The sequence below is a fragment of the Mustela nigripes genome, chromosome 5, assembly GCF_022355385.1.
Source record: "Mustela nigripes isolate SB6536 chromosome 5, MUSNIG.SB6536, whole genome shotgun sequence".
Classification (NCBI taxonomy): domain Eukaryota; kingdom Metazoa; phylum Chordata; class Mammalia; order Carnivora; family Mustelidae; genus Mustela; species Mustela nigripes.
This window is the reverse complement of record NC_081561.1, coordinates 99,245,640-99,264,307: the sequence shown is the minus strand read 5'-3', so window position 1 is coordinate 99,264,307 and position 18,668 is coordinate 99,245,640. Positions and strand designations below refer to the sequence as shown.

General features: G+C 34.6%; 1 protein-coding gene across 1 annotated transcript in view; it reads right to left on the bottom strand.

Moving 5' to 3' along the window:
* Positions 1 to 18,322: 18,322 nt before the first annotated feature.
* Positions 18,323 to 18,668, bottom strand: part of MEI4 (meiotic double-stranded break formation protein 4) — a 204,652-nt gene continuing 204,306 nt past the window's right edge. Inside the window, exon 4 of the mRNA XM_059399205.1 lies at positions 18,323 to 18,625. Within this exon, the coding sequence (XP_059255188.1) occupies positions 18,365 to 18,625 (261 nt within the window). The 3' untranslated portion in view covers positions 18,323 to 18,364. The remainder of the gene's footprint in view (positions 18,626 to 18,668) is intronic.

Genomic DNA, 18,668 nt, shown 5'->3' with positions numbered 1-18,668 from the left:
ATTCTAGCTCTGCCACTGTTTATGACTCTGATCTCTTTGAACTTCAGTTTTATCATCTGAAAATTCTATGAAATTCTCATTGAAATGTTGTGAAGATAAAATGAGAATATTTGTAGGATACCTAGTATTGTATTATAGCAAACACTTAATACATGCTAGTTTCTCTTCCTCCTTAAATGTAGATAGTTTAAAGGGCAAATAGAATTGGCTAGCTTCATGGGTAACATGTTGGGACATCAAATTATATCCATATTTCTAACTGTCATAAAAAAAGGTCTTCCAAAAATTTGGAAGTGTCACATTTTCTATTCCCTCCTTCCAAAAATTGATTTATAGAACATTTAAATCATCTTTAAAATTCTCTTTCTGGTGTCCTGAAGATGGAGAGTGTAATTCAATAGAAAATTATGAGTATTTCTATGACTTTGAGGTAAAGTGGCAGAGACTAATGAATGGAGAGTCTTTTACATTGTGAATTTATAACAAAGATGGCAGTAGATAATCTCTAAAGTAACTTTTGATGCCACAATTTCATGGACTATAGATATATACATATAGATAGATAGATACACAGATAGAGAATATGTATATTACAGAGCTCTCATTAATTTTACAATAAACGTAAAGTCAGATCATACCAAACAGAAGCCATTTTCACTGATTACTTTGATGTGATAATGGCTACTGCAATTAATCTGTTGACTGTCAAATAGAGAGTATTCATCACCCAGAATTGTCATCTTTATATGCTAATGTTATCATTTATTCACTCACTGAATGATGAGTTAATGATATCCAAACTATTTTGCAATCAGAGATACATCCTTGAAAAAGAGATAGGTACTACTCTAATTGTGAGTTCCATCCCTCAATCTCAAAATGTCAGCTCTATAGAACTTTACTTGAATATTTTATTGAAGTATAGTTAACATAGAATACTATATTAGTTTCAGTTGTACAAAATAATAATTCAATAATTCTATACATTACTCAGTGTTCATAACCATAAGTGTACCTTTAATCTCATTTATCTATTTTATCCTTCCCCTCACCTAACCTCCTCTGGCAACCACCAGCTTGTTCTCTGTACTAAATACTATTTTTTTGTTTGTCTCTCTTTTTTCTTCTTCTTCTTCTTTTTAGTTTTATTTCTGAAATTGCACGTCTCAGTAAAATCGCATGGTATTTGTCTTTTTCTGACTTAAATCACTTAGCGTTAAACCCTCTAGACCCATCCATGTTGCTGCAAAGGGCAAAAACTCAATCTTTTTTTCTTTCTTTTTTTTTTTTTTAATTTCATTTATTTACTTGAGAGAGAAACAGAGACAGTGAGAGGGAACACGAGTCAGGAGGAGAGGGAGAAGCAGGCTCCCTGCTGAGCAAGGAGCCCCACATGGGGCTCCATCTCAGGACCCCAGGATCATGACCTGATCTGAAGGCAGACGTTTAAACAGCTGAGACACCAAGGCACCCCTTCATTCTTTTTCAAAGCTGAGTAATATACCATTGTGTATGCATGTGTGTGTGTGTATACACACACCACTTCTTTATTCATCTGTGGATGAACACTGTGTTGTTTCCATATTGTAAATAATGCTGTAATAAACATAGGAATGTGTATATCTTTTCAAATTAATTTTTGTTTTCATTGGGTAAAATATTGAGTAGTGGAATTACTGCACCATATGGTAATTCTCTTTGTAACCTTTCAGGACTCTTCATACTGTTTTCCACAGTGTCTACACCAGGTTGCATTTTATCAGCAGTGCATGAGCATTCCTTTCTCTCTACATCCTTGCCAACACTTGTTATTTCCTGTTGTTTTGGTGATAGCTGTTCTGACAGGTGTGAGGTGATACCTCACATAATAATGATTTGCATTTCCCGAATAATGTGTAATGTTTATTTTTCCTCTGCCCATTTTTAATCAGATTATTGAGTTGTTGAGTTGTATGAATTCTTATATTTTTGAATATAAACCCCTTACAGGATATACCATTTACAAGTATCTTCTTCTGTTCAATAGGTTGCCATATCATTTTATTGATGGATTCCTTCACTGTGCAAAACCTTTTATTTTGATGTAGTCCCGATAGTTTAATTTTGCTTCATTTCCCTTACCTGAGAAGACATCTTTAAAAAAGTGTTTCTTTGGCCAGTATCAAGGAAATCATTGCCTATGTTTTCTTCTGGGGGTTTTATGGTTTTAGGTCTCACATTTAAGTCTTTTATATCTTCTGAGTTTACTTTTGGTATAGTGTAAGATAGTAGTTCAGTTTTTGTTTTTTTCTGGTTTTTTTGTTTGTTTGTTTGTTTGGGGTTTTTTTGCACGTGCTTGTCCAGTTCCCCAGCACTGTATATTGAAGGGAGTCTTTCTCTCATTGGATATTTTTGCCTACTTTGACATATATTAATTGATCATAGTATCATGAGTTTATTTCTGGGTTCTCTATTCCAGTCCCTATATCTCTGGGTCTTTTTTTGTGCCAGTACCATACTGTTTTGGTTTTTTTTTTTTTTTTTAATATTTATTTATTTATTTATTTGCCAGAGGGAGAGCACAAACAGAGGAAATGACAGGCAGAGGGAGAGAAAGAAGCAGGCTCCTGCTGAGCAGAGAGCCCGATACGGGACTCGATCCCAGGACCCTGGGACCATGACCTGAGCCGAAGGCAGAGACTCAACCCTCTGAGCCACCCAGGTGCCCCCAGTACCATACTGTTTTGATTGCAATAGCTTTACAGTATATTTGACATATAGGATTCTTTTTTCTTTTTTTAAAGATTTTGTTTATTTATTTGACAGAGAGAGAGAGGTCACAAGTAGGCAGAGAGGTGGGCAGAGAGAGAGGGGGAAGCAGGCTCACCACTGAGCGGAGAGCCCGATTCAGGGCTCCATCCCAGGACCCTGAGATGATGACCTGAGCTGAAGGCAGACATTTAACCCACTGAGCCACCCAGGCACCCTCTGGGATTCTCATACTTCCACTATTATTCTTTCTCAAGATTGTTTCAGTTATTTGTGGCCTTTTGTGGTTCTGTATAATTTTAGTATTATTTGTTCTAGTTTTGTTAAAAATGTTGGTATTTTGATTGGGATTGCATTCAGTCTGTAGATTGTTTTAGGTATGGACGTTTTATATTTGCTCTTCTAATCCACCAGTATAGAATATCTTTCCATTTGTTTGTGTCATCTTTAATTTCTTTTATCAAATTTTTATTGTTTTTCAAATACAAATTTTCACCATCTTGGTTACATTTATTCCCAGGTGTTTTTATCCTTTTATGCACTTTTGTAAATGGTATTATTTTCTTAATTTCTCTTTCTATTACTTTGTTGTTAGCGTATAGAACTACAACCAATTTCTGTACGTTAATTTTATATCCTGTGACTTTACTGAATCCATTTATCAGTTATTATAGTTTTGGTGGTGTCTTTTGGATTTTCTATATATATATATTACCATGTCATCTGCAAATAGTGAAAACTTTATTTCTTCCCTGCTTTTCCTTGTCTGATTGCTGTGGCTTGGACTTCCTGTGCAATGTTGAATAAAAGCAGTGAGTATAGACAGCCTTGACTTGTTCTTGATCTTAGAGGGAAACTTCAGTTTTTCATCAATGAGATTAATTTTAGCTCTAAGTTTTTCATAGATGGCCTTTATTAGGTTAAGGTATGTTCCCTCTAAACCTATTTTGTTGAAGGCTTTTACTATGAATATATGTTGTACTTTATCAGATGCTTTTTCTGCATCTTTTGAGATGATCATATGGTTTTTATACTTTCACTTGTTAATGTGATGTATCACATTGATTTTATAAATATTGAGTAACTTGTGTTATCCCTGGAATAAATCCCATTTGGTTATAATGAATGATTTTTTAGATGTATTATTAGATTCAGTTTGTCAATATTTTGGTTAGAATTTTTGCATCTTTGTTCACCAGAGATAGGACTGTAGTTTGCTGTTGTTATTGTTGTTTTAGTGTTCTTATCTGGTTTTGCTATCGGAGGAATGTTGGCCTCACAGAATTAACTTGGAAAATTTTCTTCCTCTTCTGTTTTTTGAAATAGCTTGAGAATGTAGGTATTAACTTTTCTTTAAATGTTTGATAGAATTTACTGGTGAAAACATCTGGTCCTGGGTTTCTGTTAGGAAGTTTTTGTTTTGTTTTGTTTTGTTTTGAGTACTGATCTAATTTCATTGCTGGTAATTGGTCTGTTCAAATTTCCATTTCTTCTGAATTCATTTTTCAAAGATCTTATGTTTCTGGAAGTTTATTTATTTCTCCTAGCTTGTCCAATTTGATGGATATCAATTTTCATAGCATTCTCATAATCCTTATAGTATGTGGTGTCAGTTGTTTCTTCTTTTCTTTCATTTCTAATTTTATGTATTTGAGTCCTCTTGCTTTTTTTTTTCCCCCTCCTTGATGAGTCTCCTTAAATGTCTGTCAATTTCATCAGTCATCCTTCACTTTTGAACAATAACTTTGCCAGGTAGAGTATCCCTGGTTGGAAGTTGTTTTCTTTTAGTATTTTGAATATATTGATCTACTCCCTTTTGACCTGCAGTTTTTCTGCTTAAACATCTGCTTGTAGTCTTAATGGGGTTTCTTTATATATAAAAATTTTTTTTCCTGCTGCTTTTAGGATTCTCTCCTTGTCTTTCACTTTTGACACTTGAATGATAACATACCTTGGTGTTCCTCTTTTTTGGAACTTCAGGACTTCCAGGATCTGGATGTTTGTTTCCCTTTCCATGTTATGGAAGTTTTCTGCCTTTAGCCATTAGCTCTTCAAATATGATTTCTGCCCCTTTTTTCCTCTCCCTTCTCCTACTGGGACCCCTATTATGCAAATGTTAGTCACTTTGATGTTGTTCAATAAGCACCTTAAACCATTTACTTTTTTCCATTTTTTTTTTTTTTTTTAATTTGTGCTGCTCTGATTGGATGAGTTCTACTGCCCTGTCTTCAAGTTGACTGATCCTTTGTTCTGTTTTATTTGTTCTGCTGTTGAACCCCTCTACTATATTTTTCAGTTCAGTTAAAGTATTATTCAGCTTTGTAGCTTTGATTTGGTACTTATCTTTTTGCTTTTATTTAACTTCTTATAATATTAATCCATTCTTCTCCCCAGTTGGGTGAGCATGTTTATGGATCACGCCTTTGAATTTTTTATCAGGTAAATTATTTACTCTGTTTCACTGAGGTTTTTGCTCTTTCATTTGGAACATGTTTCTGTTTGTTCATTTTGCTGGACTCTCTGTGTTGGATTCTGTACAGTAGATGAAACAACCACCTTTTCAAGTCTTTAAATAAGTGACCACATATAGGAAGATGAACCTTTTCATTCAACCCTGTCTCTGTTCTTTGTTGTGTCTCAAACCTGTGTGTTTGTCCAAGCAAACTGTTAGTAGTTTAGGATGTCCAAGTAAACTCCCAGTAGTTTAGGATGTGTCAGTATATGTAAGTGTCCCAAAGGGGAGGATTTTAGCACTTAGAGTCAAGCTGACTAGTTTGGCTAACTCTTTAAACATCTTTTATAAATATGTAAATATATACACCCTTATGGGACCACAACTGTATGCCCTGCTGTTGACCAGAGTCAGGTGATCTGAAGGTGTTTCCATGGTGGCAGTCACAGAAATGGACTGCAGATCAGTGTATGAGCTCTTTTCTTTATGATACTGTCAAGCTGGAGCAAGGAAGAAGGAGACCATCAAGATGAGTGTCCCCAGCCTACATTCCTGAGAGTAGCTCCATAGGTCATTAAAGGTGCTCCAAATCTGAAGCCTGCTTTTCAGGCCAAAGCTCTAGGACAAACAAAGAAGTCTTTAAATAAAAACTGAGGAGTTTTCTCAGGAAACTTCCCTAAAACAGACTTTACCTAATGCACTTTATACAAAATTTGAAATTATTCCTTAAATGCCTTCTATATCTAGTTAAATAGACATGATAGTACATACTTAGATTATATACTTATTATATACTTAGATGTATTGGTCTTTTCAATTTGTAAAAGGTGAAGAAGTAAGTTCAGTGTCTTATACCAAAAACCAATTTTATATAGATAGATAATTTGCATTTTGTTTTGCATATTGTTGTTTTTGTATGTTTGTTTTTGTTATGCAGATCTGCAGAATTAAGTCAGTCATGATTCTGGGGCTATGATATACTGTCCTTGTTGGCCCATTCATAACCTGCTTCACTTCCTTCCTTCTTAACTTCTTCCCCTCCTTCCTTCCCTTATTTCATTTCTTATCTTTTTAATAATAGATAGCCTTTCACAAATCTGAGACAAAACCTAGAAAGTCTTTTACAATAGTCTGTATTTAAGCATTTGGTTTATTTTGTCTAATGCCTTTCTCTGCCTTCTGCTAACTTGAATTTAACATTGTTCTGAATCCTATTTAATTATTCATTAAATTTTCTTTTTACATAGATTATTGTATATATGCATTCATAAAAGTATATATTTTTAATTATTTTTAATTCTAAAAAAGGTCTCATATTATATGTAATCATTGACATTGATCGATTAATATGTTGACTTTGCTTTCATGAATATCAGTGCATATTGATGTATTTCTCTTGTTTTAACTGCTGGATAATATTCCATTAAATGAAGATAACACTACCCACTTCCTAATTTAGGAGACTTTGGGGTTTTGTTATTTTTTACAAGCAGTGATAATATAAAAGTTCCTAAATTAATAAATGTTCCCTCTTGCCTAAATACAGTGGTTTCTTTGGGGTATACACTTAGAAGTAGAATTAGTACATCATAGGATACTTATAAGATACTTGTTTACATTTATTATGAATATTTGTCAGGTTTTAAAACTACTAAAATAAATAGAAAGATAGTTTCTTCTTCAAGGGTATTTTGAAAATAATGTCTATTATTTAGATTGGAAATGTTCAGGTGTAGATGAATGTAGAAAAATTACTTACAAATGGACCTTCTTGTATTTTGAGAGGGTCATTGTTGTGATACTTTTTTTTTCTTTGCAGTCACTAAGAAGCAAATCATCTTAATTGTAAATCAAGTGTTACATTGACACAGTTATAAACCAACACTTGGCAGGTAAATGACACTCTAAAGAGATAAACAAAGATCAATTATATCTAGAAATACTTAAAATGTTCACTCCATCATAAAGAACAACTTTAGAGAATATGACCTCTGTTTTCATAACTGTACTGCTTCTTTCTTTATTAACATTTATTTTATCATTTTAGATTTTCAGTATTTTCTAAAACGTTTTATGTTAAATGCTTTTATATTATTCTACCCATTTAATCACTTTCACAATTGCTAGGATGCCAGTAATTTTATTTTCAAAAATGAAGTTGTTGAAATTAAAATTATGTTGAACCTTATGGCAGCAGGGATCAAATCTACTTCTTACTATGTAATTGCCTATTCAGAAGTGTACCCTGCTTGTAAATATTGCCTCAACAATATATGCTTTTTGACATGCTAATGGATTTTCCATATTACCTCTAAGTAGCAGCTTGACTTGATGATAGTCCTTCAGACTATTAATAAATTTTGCCATCATTCTGCCATAATTGATCACATTTACTGCTATGCTTTCCTTGCCCCATTTTGAGGAGAAAATATAGATAGAGTATTTTTGTGTATAATCCCTTCGAATGAATATTAACATTTGCTATGAATTTTCCTTTGTACTGTCAGCAGAATTATCCATAAACAAAAAAGGGCTGTGTGTTCTTTGAATAATTAAAGAGTTGAAGCAGCCACAGTAAAGAGTGATTGTAGAAAGTGAAGAGAGTAAACTAAGCCTTACTTCTTACTCCTGATTTTCACATGCTGATGCTCTTTCACATTTTGGTAACACCCTTCATTCTCTTGAGCTGGTAAAGGCCTTAGTGTGCTTTCACATGTGTAAATAATGTAGCAATCAGTATTAGTCGCATTGGCTTACTGTTTTTTGTTTTTTGTTTTTTTTCCTTACCAGTAAAATTACCTCATGGTAAATAATAAATGAAATCCCACCACTTTTGTGCATTCATTTATTCAACAGTCAACCCAAATTACGTGAGCCCAATATGTTAAGTCCTATATCCTTCTTTTCACTATGTCTGAGCCATATATTTAACTTCTATTAAGACATTCTTTTCTCTAAGCAGTATTTTTTTTTTTAGAATAAGAAATACGTGATACTTTTGTCACTGGTAGCTGTACAATCCTTGAAGCAGAAGTATTCCTTAGTAACCTAGTTATAAACTATAATAACTGATGGTGATTTTCAAGGGTGGAAAGGTTTTAAGTTTCTATTGACAATCTATATAATAGAAATGAGTTGGGATACAAAATTTCACCTATAAAGTGGAAAGTGGAATATATTTTGCCCAAAAATTATGTTATACATGGAGATAAGATTTTTCATCAGGACAAAAAGTCATTTTAACCCAAGATGAATCCAATGTACCATGTACTGTTATTTGACTTATACCTATTTGCAATTGGTAACATTCTTTTTTCCCCTAAGGATAGCTTTCTAAATTTCAGCTCATTCTCTATCTAGGCAACAGCATTTGAAAATAAGATAGCTACGTAAGAGAATACACCTGCCTACACAATTAGATTGCAGATCTGTATTAGATCATTGATTCTGTGAAGTAAAGGGAAGGAGAATTTCCTGGACTAAGAGTGGTATTTGGTGCTTCTGACTTTAATTCACTCACCTACTGGAGTATAGATCATCCACAATTTGGGACACTGATTACCATTGCAGAATATTCTCTGAGGCTTCTAACTCCCATGTGTGAGAGAGAATGAGGAAATCAATAGATTTCATCAATTAATACAGCAATGTAGTCAATAGTTATTGATCACTTACTACTTGCCAGAAATATAGTATTTAACTGTGCTACACATCAGGGTCTGTTTTGAAAGACTCTTCCAAAGTGCTCAAAGTACAGTGGCCAAATTATCAAGCCCACCTACATTAATTTAGATTGAAAAAAAAAATATTTCTAGCTCAGCCAGTCGACTATGTGTGACTTATGCTTAATATTTAATTTTTCTGGTATCTGTTTTGTCATCTATAAAATGAGGGCAATAACTAGATAGTATCAAGATTCTTTTAAGTTCAAAAATTTTGGACATTTTTAAATACATAAACTAGAAAGTATGAATGATGGCTCAATGAAGTGAGTAGTGCATTTCTGTAATAAGCTCGTCTATTGCAAGATTGCGAGATTCATCAGTAAAAGGCAGTGCCACCAATGTCTGTCCACAGGACGAGAGTACACTGCCACTGAAGTCACCAGCATTGGAATCTCAAGGTCCAAGGGACATGCAGAATTAGAGTTCAGTCCAGGCAGGTTAGATTGGAAGATAATGGGTGTGTATGGTATCTTGTGTTTCAGGGACAAGTCTTTAGGACAAGGTGACTAACAAAGTTATAGTTCACAGGAACTCTTGTGATTGATGCAGATATCATCTAGTAGCTGGAATGTCATTGGAAGCTAGGGGAACTGTAAGAGCAAAATACTAGAAGAATGATCCAGCCATGTTATGCAGGACACTCATAGGAACCAACAAGGGCAACAGGATCACAATTCAATGGGCATATTAGTTAGGGGTCAGCAGTTCTAAGCTACAGAAATCACCTCTGACTAACATAAACAGAAAAGCAATGCCATTTAAGAAAATCTGTTAACTCATAGATTGAACTGAAAAGCTGAAGGATAAGGTTTAGAAAAAGACGGAAAGCAGGTAATTTGGGGAGGCTAGCAGCAAAAATTGCTCGACAAACTCATCAGTGTGTTGCTGCCATAGTGAATAAGCTACAGCTGATTTCAGTGATTCTGCACAGGATTCAGACTTTAGAGAGGGAATTTCCAAATGGTTGAACTGATGTCATGCAAATACTTTTCAGCTAGGAAAAAAGGCATCTTGATTTTTTAGTATTAAAAAAGACTGTGCACAATGGGGCAAGGATACAGACACAGAAGGAAATTAAGATGTTATTTCCAAAAGGAGAACTGTTATCCACTGTCCTGGTAGCATTCAGGACGAGAATCCAGATTCAATGGGGAACCATAATGGCAATCAGAAGCAAGGGCACAAAGTCTGGCATGTGAATGGTGTACAAAGCATCTGTTTGCCTTGGGTGCAGTCCTATGAAATCCATTCCTGAGTTCTCTGCTTGATAGAAAAGAGGCTTCTTTAATATATCACTGTGTCTTACTGAATCAAGACCTCTGAAGGCCTGATTGGTTTATAGGAGGTTGGCAAATTAAATGATCTAATAAAGCATGTTGCACAGTTTCTAGCATACAGAAATTATAACATTTATAGATTATCACAATCATCATAGTCACCCTTAAATTTCAGTTGAATGGGCAGAGATTCAGGCAGGGATTGAATTTCTGCATGACCCAGCTATGAGTTCACTTGTAATTAATCTAAAAGACTTGGAATGGAAGGAACTAGGAATAAATTAATGTTGTTCCGACCTCTTTGTCTCTGGGCAAGACACTTAACCTCTCTAGGCCTGTTTCCTCATCTGTAAAATAAGACTAATAGGAATAATAGTATTGCCTATTTTGTAGGTTGCAATGAGGGTTGAATGAGAAAAAAACATGTAGAGCACTGAGAAAATATTAAGAAGATGGACATTTATATAGTGTTTATTTTATAACACTATACTTTTTTATTTTGTTTAAAGTGCTTTTCACATTATTTCATTTCATTTGCACAAATAATCCTGTGGTGAGATTACCCTTTTAAAAAATTAACAATGAAGAGAGGTGCCTGGGTGGCTCAGAGGGTTGAGCATCTGACTCTTGATTTAGGATCAGGTCAGGATCTCAGAATCATGAGATCCAGCGCTATATCTAACTCTGTGCTGGGTGTGGGGCCTGCTTGAGATTCTCTCTCCCTCTCTCTCTCTCTCTCTCTCTCCTTCCCCCTGTCCCCCTGTCCCCCTATCTCCTTATATACACACATGTGCTCTTAAAAAGAAAAAAATAAATAACAATAAATAAATGGAGTTTTTATTTATATGACAGGGATAGAGTGATAGCCTCATCTTTTAACTCCCAAGTACTGGGCCTTGTAAAATGTATACAAAGTTTATCACTGAAAGATCTCCATGACAACAGGAAGAGACAAAACTCTCAGTGCTTGGCAGTAACATTTAGTAATAATGGGTAGTTACGTTTAACAATTTTAGTCTAATCATCTATGCATACATTCTGAAGAAACACATTTCCCGAGCAGAAATACAAAGGAACTCTTTGTTCCTTACACTTTAAAACTGAAAAACAAATGCTCTGTACTATAATGAGAAAATGAGAGCGTGAAATTAGTTGTCCGAAGTCACAATATGGCTTGGCCATCACAGCCCTCTGTTCTCTGTTCTTCCATTACCCCCACAACCCGTGCCCTGCCTTTTCATCTGTGCCTTCTACAGCGTGTTCTCTTCTGGGCTTTGCTGTTGTTTCAATATGGTAAAAACAGAAAGCCTCTCAAATGAAATAAGGATGCAGTGCTGATTGACAAAGCAGAGTGCAAGGCAAAGTCCTCACATCTCTTTTCTCCAGATTGAGTAAAATGAGTAAACAAGAGCTGCCTAAAGTTTTTTTGAGAACAAATCACTGAGATGTTTCAAATTCATTATTTATTTATATGTTTTTTCCCCTGTGAAGTAAAGGGTTATAAAGACATTTTTTTTTTTCTACTTCATAAGATGCTTTAGAAGTATCAAATATTGTCAACAGGATTATACTGATCAATTCTAATCAGGAAATAGAGATATTTTTCTTTATACTCACAACAAAAGGAGTATGATTTTGGAGCCAGTGTAGAGAAATTATGATTCATGTGTATTATTTATTTCCATGTCTAAGATTTAGGAATTAACTCTAATCCGTACACGGTTGTCTGATCTTGATCCTTGCATTTTGGAAGATTTAACTCACGTTTCCTTAGAAAGTGTTACACTGGCTTGCAAAACAATCAGATCCTAGAGCAGAATTTATATCTGTTTCATTTAAATAAATGCCACCCATTGGAAATCTCTAAGTCTCACCACACTTCTTTTATTCTTCCAAACTTAAGAGAATATTTTCCGTCATCCAGTTTTACTTAATAGGGTGTAAATTTCCCACTAGTGTAATTATCCTAAGTGCATGAGGCCTATATCTAAGAAGAACTCTTTAAAAAGAATGCACAAAGGAGTTTTCCTATCAGGGTAGCTGTTCTCTGAGGTCAGTTGCTTCTTTTGCACAGTTAGGGCACAGCAGCTGTGGGTAGCTGAGTGCTGAGAGTACAGACTTTTGACTCATTTGCTTGTTGCCTATTTTAATCATGGCTCTGATTCCCCCCCCCCCAGCCCTGTGAGCATGGGCAAATGATTTACATGTTCTGTGCTTGCTTCCTCATCTAACTGGGGATAATAATATTCTAAACCTGAATAGTTGTTAGAAGGATTCAGCAAAATAATAAAAACTCGGTGGAGTGCCTAACACATGCTAAGCTTAATATACAGGATCTTACTGCCAGCCTTAATAAAGGGGTGGTACAAAAAAGGCACGTGGATTCTATGATCTGTGTGGGAGGGATTCTGTGGAAAACCACATCATGTGCCAAGGTCATACTAGCTTCAGAAATTATTGTTATTTTAAGTTTTCATATGGGAATAATATCAGTATATTCATTTGGAGTTGGAGACATGCTTACATTTCTATAGAGTTATTTCCAGTTTTGTTTTTTCTTTTATAATTGGAGTAAATATATTCTCTCCATCTAGCTTTTGGTGTGCTTTTTCTTAGATGTTATCATGTTGCAAGATAAGGTGCTTGATCGGCTTTGGTGAACTCTACTTCTTGGTCATGAACCACTGTGGAAGGGAATGAGCCACACATTTTAAAGGGCCATGGTTACTCCTCTCGGAAGAATGCCCTGACAGGAGCTGTGTGAGAGAGGACGGTCCTGACAGGGCAGTACAGGGGCTACTCCATATCCTTGATGCAAGTCAGGGCAAAAAGGCACCAGAAATAGAGCCAATACTTGTGGTGGGACCCATTAGAGAGCACAAGGTAAGAAAGAAGAAAGGAGACCCCCCCAACTTTAAAAAAATTAGTTTCAAAAGATTTGGATCTCTTTTTATAAAATGAATGTTGAATTTCAGTGTATGTGAGAAAGAAAGAAGAACAAATATATCCTTTTCCTTGCTGGTTGAGTGTCTGCATTTCTAATGCTCCTGAAATCATTCATCATTCATGAAAACGTCTTAGTAGTTACGTCATTCAAGTTAAAGCAGTGACAGCCTTGTTCCTTCACCCCTTCACCAGGGGTGTCGTCCTTAGGCAACTCGGAGCTCACAATAATGTGGTAAAGACGCAACATGGTGGAAATAAACACAAGAGTTGAGAGAACAAGACAACATTTATTATTTATTTATTATCACACCATATTCCAGAAAGATTCAAAGTAGAATTTCATCTCTAGGTCTGAGAAATAGAATAATAGATTTATAACTAAGCTATATTTGCCTTATCTATAAAAGCAGTTCTCTGGGAAAAAGATGAACATTCTGCTATCATTTGGGGGTGCCCACATAAGAGCAAAGTAACATCTTGTCTGCAACTCTCTGCATTTTCATCATTCTATTCCAGGACTGATACAGAGAGCTATAATTAATTTATAGCTTATAAAGTTGAATTATAATAACTTTTTAAAAAATGCCACCGATAGGGAGCAATTTTAGTGAAGCAACTAAAAAATAAATGTAAAAATGCTACTTATTTAAAGTGTTATTAAGGTTGACAGGTATGTTTTAACTTTGTTACTCATTTTATTTAGCTTTTTAAAAGATTTATTTATTTTAGGTGGGGAGGCAGAGGGAGAAGGAGGGCTATACAGGGCTGATCCTGTGACCCTGAGATCAAGACCTGAGCCAAAACCCAGAAGAGTTAGACGCTTAACAAATTAAGCCACCCAGGTATCCTAAATTTGTTACTCATTTTAAATGAATCAGGAATAATTGAATTTCCCAAAATCCTACTTTGGAATTTTAAGGCACATTGAGATAAAGCTAAAAAAAAATTCATTAATAATTTGGGATGATTCAATTTCTACTTTCTGAATGATTTCATATGTTCTAAGCCCTCCTGTTCAGTAAAAACCATGATTATAGCAGTGGTTCCCAAACACCTATCAGAATCACCTAAAGGATTTGATAAAACAGATTTCTGGGCTCCACCTGAGTCTTTCTGATTCTGAAGTAGATCTGGAGTGGGGCCCAAGAATTTGTATTTCTAATAGGTTTGAAAGTTATGCGTATGATGCTGACCTGGGGGACAATGTTTGAGAACCACTGCTTTACATATAGATCAGAGACAAATGAAGTTAATTTTATCTGTAAATCTTGTTGCCCCCATGGATTTGTTATGAAACATTTAGTACTACTGACTAAAAAAACAGCAATGTTCCCCAGCCTGTAAGCAGCTACAACAAAAATTACATTAAAATATCAGAAAAATATTGCAAATTCAGAGTATGTATCTATGAATTATTTCAATGTTTTGCATGTTATATTATCTTTATACAAGCTTTGTTTCCTATAGTAATAGATTCTTAAAACTAGTTTAAGGACTTTCATATTAAACAAAAAACAAAAAAGAGGTTAAGGTCATTTCCTATGAGTCACTCATACCCTATAATATTTGGGCAGTTCTTAAAAGAGCAACCTGTTCATTGACCAGATGAATTTAATGCTGTCCAATTCTAGAAATAATTTAAGAAAAATGAATTGGCTTTCAATAAAAATGTCCTTTCTTTCTTTTTTTTTTTTCAGAATTAGGTAAATGTTACACTCTAATTATCTCCTTCAGCAAATATAAGATATTGATGTGGTTGGGTCATTATAGTGACCACAAAAACAAAGTTCTGCTTTATAAACGTGATAAAAGCTAAATCTTATCATGTTTATTTTTCATATGTGCAAATAACTGGTTTGTGCACAGAGTTGGTGCTTAATATTTGATATTAAACAAAACCAACTTATCATAAGCTAGAGCCATCAATATCTTTTAAAAATCTACAAACTCACATTAAAATCTGGAAATGCAAGTGGCATTTTTTTTTTTTTCTTGCTTCTCTCTGGTAAGTGCCCTTATCTCTAGGACGCTCACCAGGATGACAGCAAAGTACAAGTTTGTAAAAGAATTGCATTAAATACCACAAATATCTATTTATAGGTCCAAGGGTAAAGCAATCTGATTTGTTTTCTCTTCCCACCGGCTGAGCACTGCAGACTGACAGTTCACCTGCCCCATCTTTAAAGAGAGCTTTGTACTTCTTAGAACTTAATTGTTCAAAGAGGAGCTGTAACTTACATAAAGAGTCTTTACTACAGTAAATGCTACAATGTAGAAAAGAACAAAAAGGCTGTTGTTCTGAGAGGCTGCTCTGTAGGGGCTGAAGGATCCAAAATAAGCTAGTAACCTCCATGGGTTAAGATCTGTAGTTGAGGGCACATAAAGCTTCAGTGACAATTCCCAAGAAGTGGTATTTGTGAAATTTCATGAAGTGCCAGCAGTTTGTAATGAAAAGGAAATATAGCAGATTATTGAGTAGTGCAGACTGGGAAGCTAGAACTCCTGGGGCTCAAATCTTAAGTCTTCTGCTTCTTGGTGATGAGATGTTGGGTGAGCCGTGGAACATTCCTTTGCCAGAGTTCCTCATTTCAAAAACGGATGTAATAATCTTTCTTATCGTGTAGGATTGTTGGGAGAATTAAGTGAGTAAATATAGATAAAATGCTTAGCTCAGGGCCTGGCATCTATTTATATCTATGCTACATGAGAATTCTACATCTACTATATGGATGTTAGCACTTACTATCATTTTTATTATTTCTTTCATTTTTAGTATTGCCTTGTGGTCCTCCCATCCTATCCTAAAACAATTTCAGCACTGCCTAATTTCTGTCTCCATTATTCTTCTACCCCTAGAATTTTAATTATAAAGTTAGACATTAATATAATTTTAATTGCAACATTGTTAAATCACTTTAATTCTAGTTCAAATCATTCATTCCTTCATTCACTATCTTACACCACTTTTTTGAAACAGATACAAATGTCTCATTTTATCTTCTTTTTCACCCATACAATTAGACCTCAGTACTAAATGTACTGCAGAGTTAACACTGTTAGAGACTGAAACACTCGATTATGAAGAGTTAAGGTGTCATACAATTGACTAAATATAAGTGTTTACAAAAAATAATATCAAATGAAGAAATAATATGGATCTCCATATACATTAATGATAGCCCCAACATGTCTGTGCCTCTAAAATAAATATATTTTCTACGCTAATTTTCAGACCATGAAGTTTTAAAGACTACTAGAATTAAGAAATCTGTTCTAGTTACAAAAGTCTTCTTAGGATCATTATGTTGGCTGACTGCAATGGGAAAGGGACCACTACTGTTGCTTATGTATTTACCAACTTTGTTTAATCATTAAGAGTGAGGATGGGGATGGGCACCTGGGTGGCTCAGTGGGTTAAACCTCTGCCTTCGGCTCAGGTCTTGATCTCAGCGTCCTGGGACTGATTCCCCCATTGGACTCTCTGCTCAGCAGGGAGCCTGCTTCCTCCTCTATCTCTCTGCCTGCCTCTCTGTCTACTTGTGATCTCTGTCTGTCAAATAAATAAATAAAATCTTTAAAAAAAAAAAAAGTGAGGATGGGGAGATGTCATGGGTCGTGGATTTTGTGTGATGTCATCAGTTATCTAAATCCCAGGAATCCAATATTAGAAAACTTCCTCTTAATTAGGATCTGAAATCCCCTTCTTGTGTTCAACTGGTGTGTGTGGTGAAGTACATTATTTGCCCCAATTCTCCATCCTCTCCTGTATCCATGCCCTTTGTCATATAACTTTGCACGTTCTCCCACACTGGGTAGAGGGTACTTCTCTGCCTCTTTGTGTTTGACCATCTGATGTGCTTTGGCTAAAGCATGTGACAGACAATGACAGCCTAATGTTTCTCAGCCTTGCCTTTTCCCTCTTGTCTGTCTGCCACTGCCACAGAAGAGGTTGAGTAGCTGTCCTGAGTAGCTGCTTCCCTCTCAACCTGGGCCCCAGAATAAGTACAAGTGGAAGAAACCAAACCCCAATTTATAACAAAGAGCCTAGCTCAGTGGGATCTGCAACCTGAGCAGAGCTTTCCAACATTCTCCAGGTCAGATGAGCAGATCCCCAAGTGGCCCACAGATACTTGAGAAGTATTTATTGTTGTATGCCCTGAGATTTGGTAGTAGTTTGTTATGTAACAATAGGTGACTAATATATACATTGAGTTTTAGAAAAAAAGGCTTTCTTTTCTACAAAACTAGAAATAATTCTAAAAATAACTGTGGCAGATGATATGATTTTATATATATTCATTTTCGTAAATATCAGTGGCAATTTAGGAGTGGTAATTAACTTATGAAGCAATAACACACATAGTTAATAAACTACATTTGTATTTGTTGTGCCCTAAATTGCGCTATAGGAAAGTACATAATGGTCTTCATTAAGCTACTTGGTTATGAATTTAATAATTGAAATAAAGTAAATGAAACCGTGTAACTGGAAAATTCAACTAACGCTTTTAATAAGTATAAATATACTTTCAATAAGTATATTTGTGGGCAGATGTTAGATTTGTAAAAATATCCTTAATGATTTAATTATACATGACTTAACTACATTTTAACAACAGGGATATTATACATAATAAACAGAATCAAAACAAGCACTTGAAAAATGACATTTAAATAATGAGCTAGTACTTTTAAAGGACTTAACATATACCTTGATTTTATGAAATTGAGGGCCATTTGGTTTATAAATGTTAAAGAATCATCCTCTAAGATAATAGATAATCATGTAAATGAAACTATGTAAGAACAAAATTTTAAAAATTTCATTTATAACTACTTAAAGACCATTGACAAAGCAACAAAACTTTTAAGATCTTTTGTTGCCTTTTACTATCTATTACATGTAAATATTTTAAAATGTAAATAATGTTTGTGAGATAGACAATTAATGGTCCATTATAGAGAATACTAGAGCTAGACTATATTGAGTAACATATTATAAAATACAGTTACGTGGAAATAAGGACATTCTCAATTGAAACTGGCTGATTTAGTATAGAAATAAGACTCATAATGTTTTATATACAATTTAAAACTACTGAATTAGTGATTATATTTAGAGATCCACTTAAAATGCTCATTTAAAAAATATTCTTGAAAATCTTTTAAGCAGAAGATCTTCATACTTCAGTATGCTTCTGATCTTTAGTAAATTGCTAAGGAAGTGAGTTACTGTCAACAGTTTCTACTGAGTTCAAGAGAATGCCCAGTCTCCATAAATAAAAAGTAAATAAAGGAAATGCATCAGAGAGTTGGAAAATAGTTTCATCATGCTTCTGAAGAAATTTCTTGATTTCTTGGTCATCATGCCCTACACTTGAAGTGTTGCCTTCTTTGGTTTCCTTTTGAAGAAGCTGCTCCAGAACCCAGAACAGAAAGAAAATATTTTCATAGTGTGTCGCATAACTGGCTTGAACCTACAAAGAAACAACAAACATCTTTAAAACACATATTGGTTGT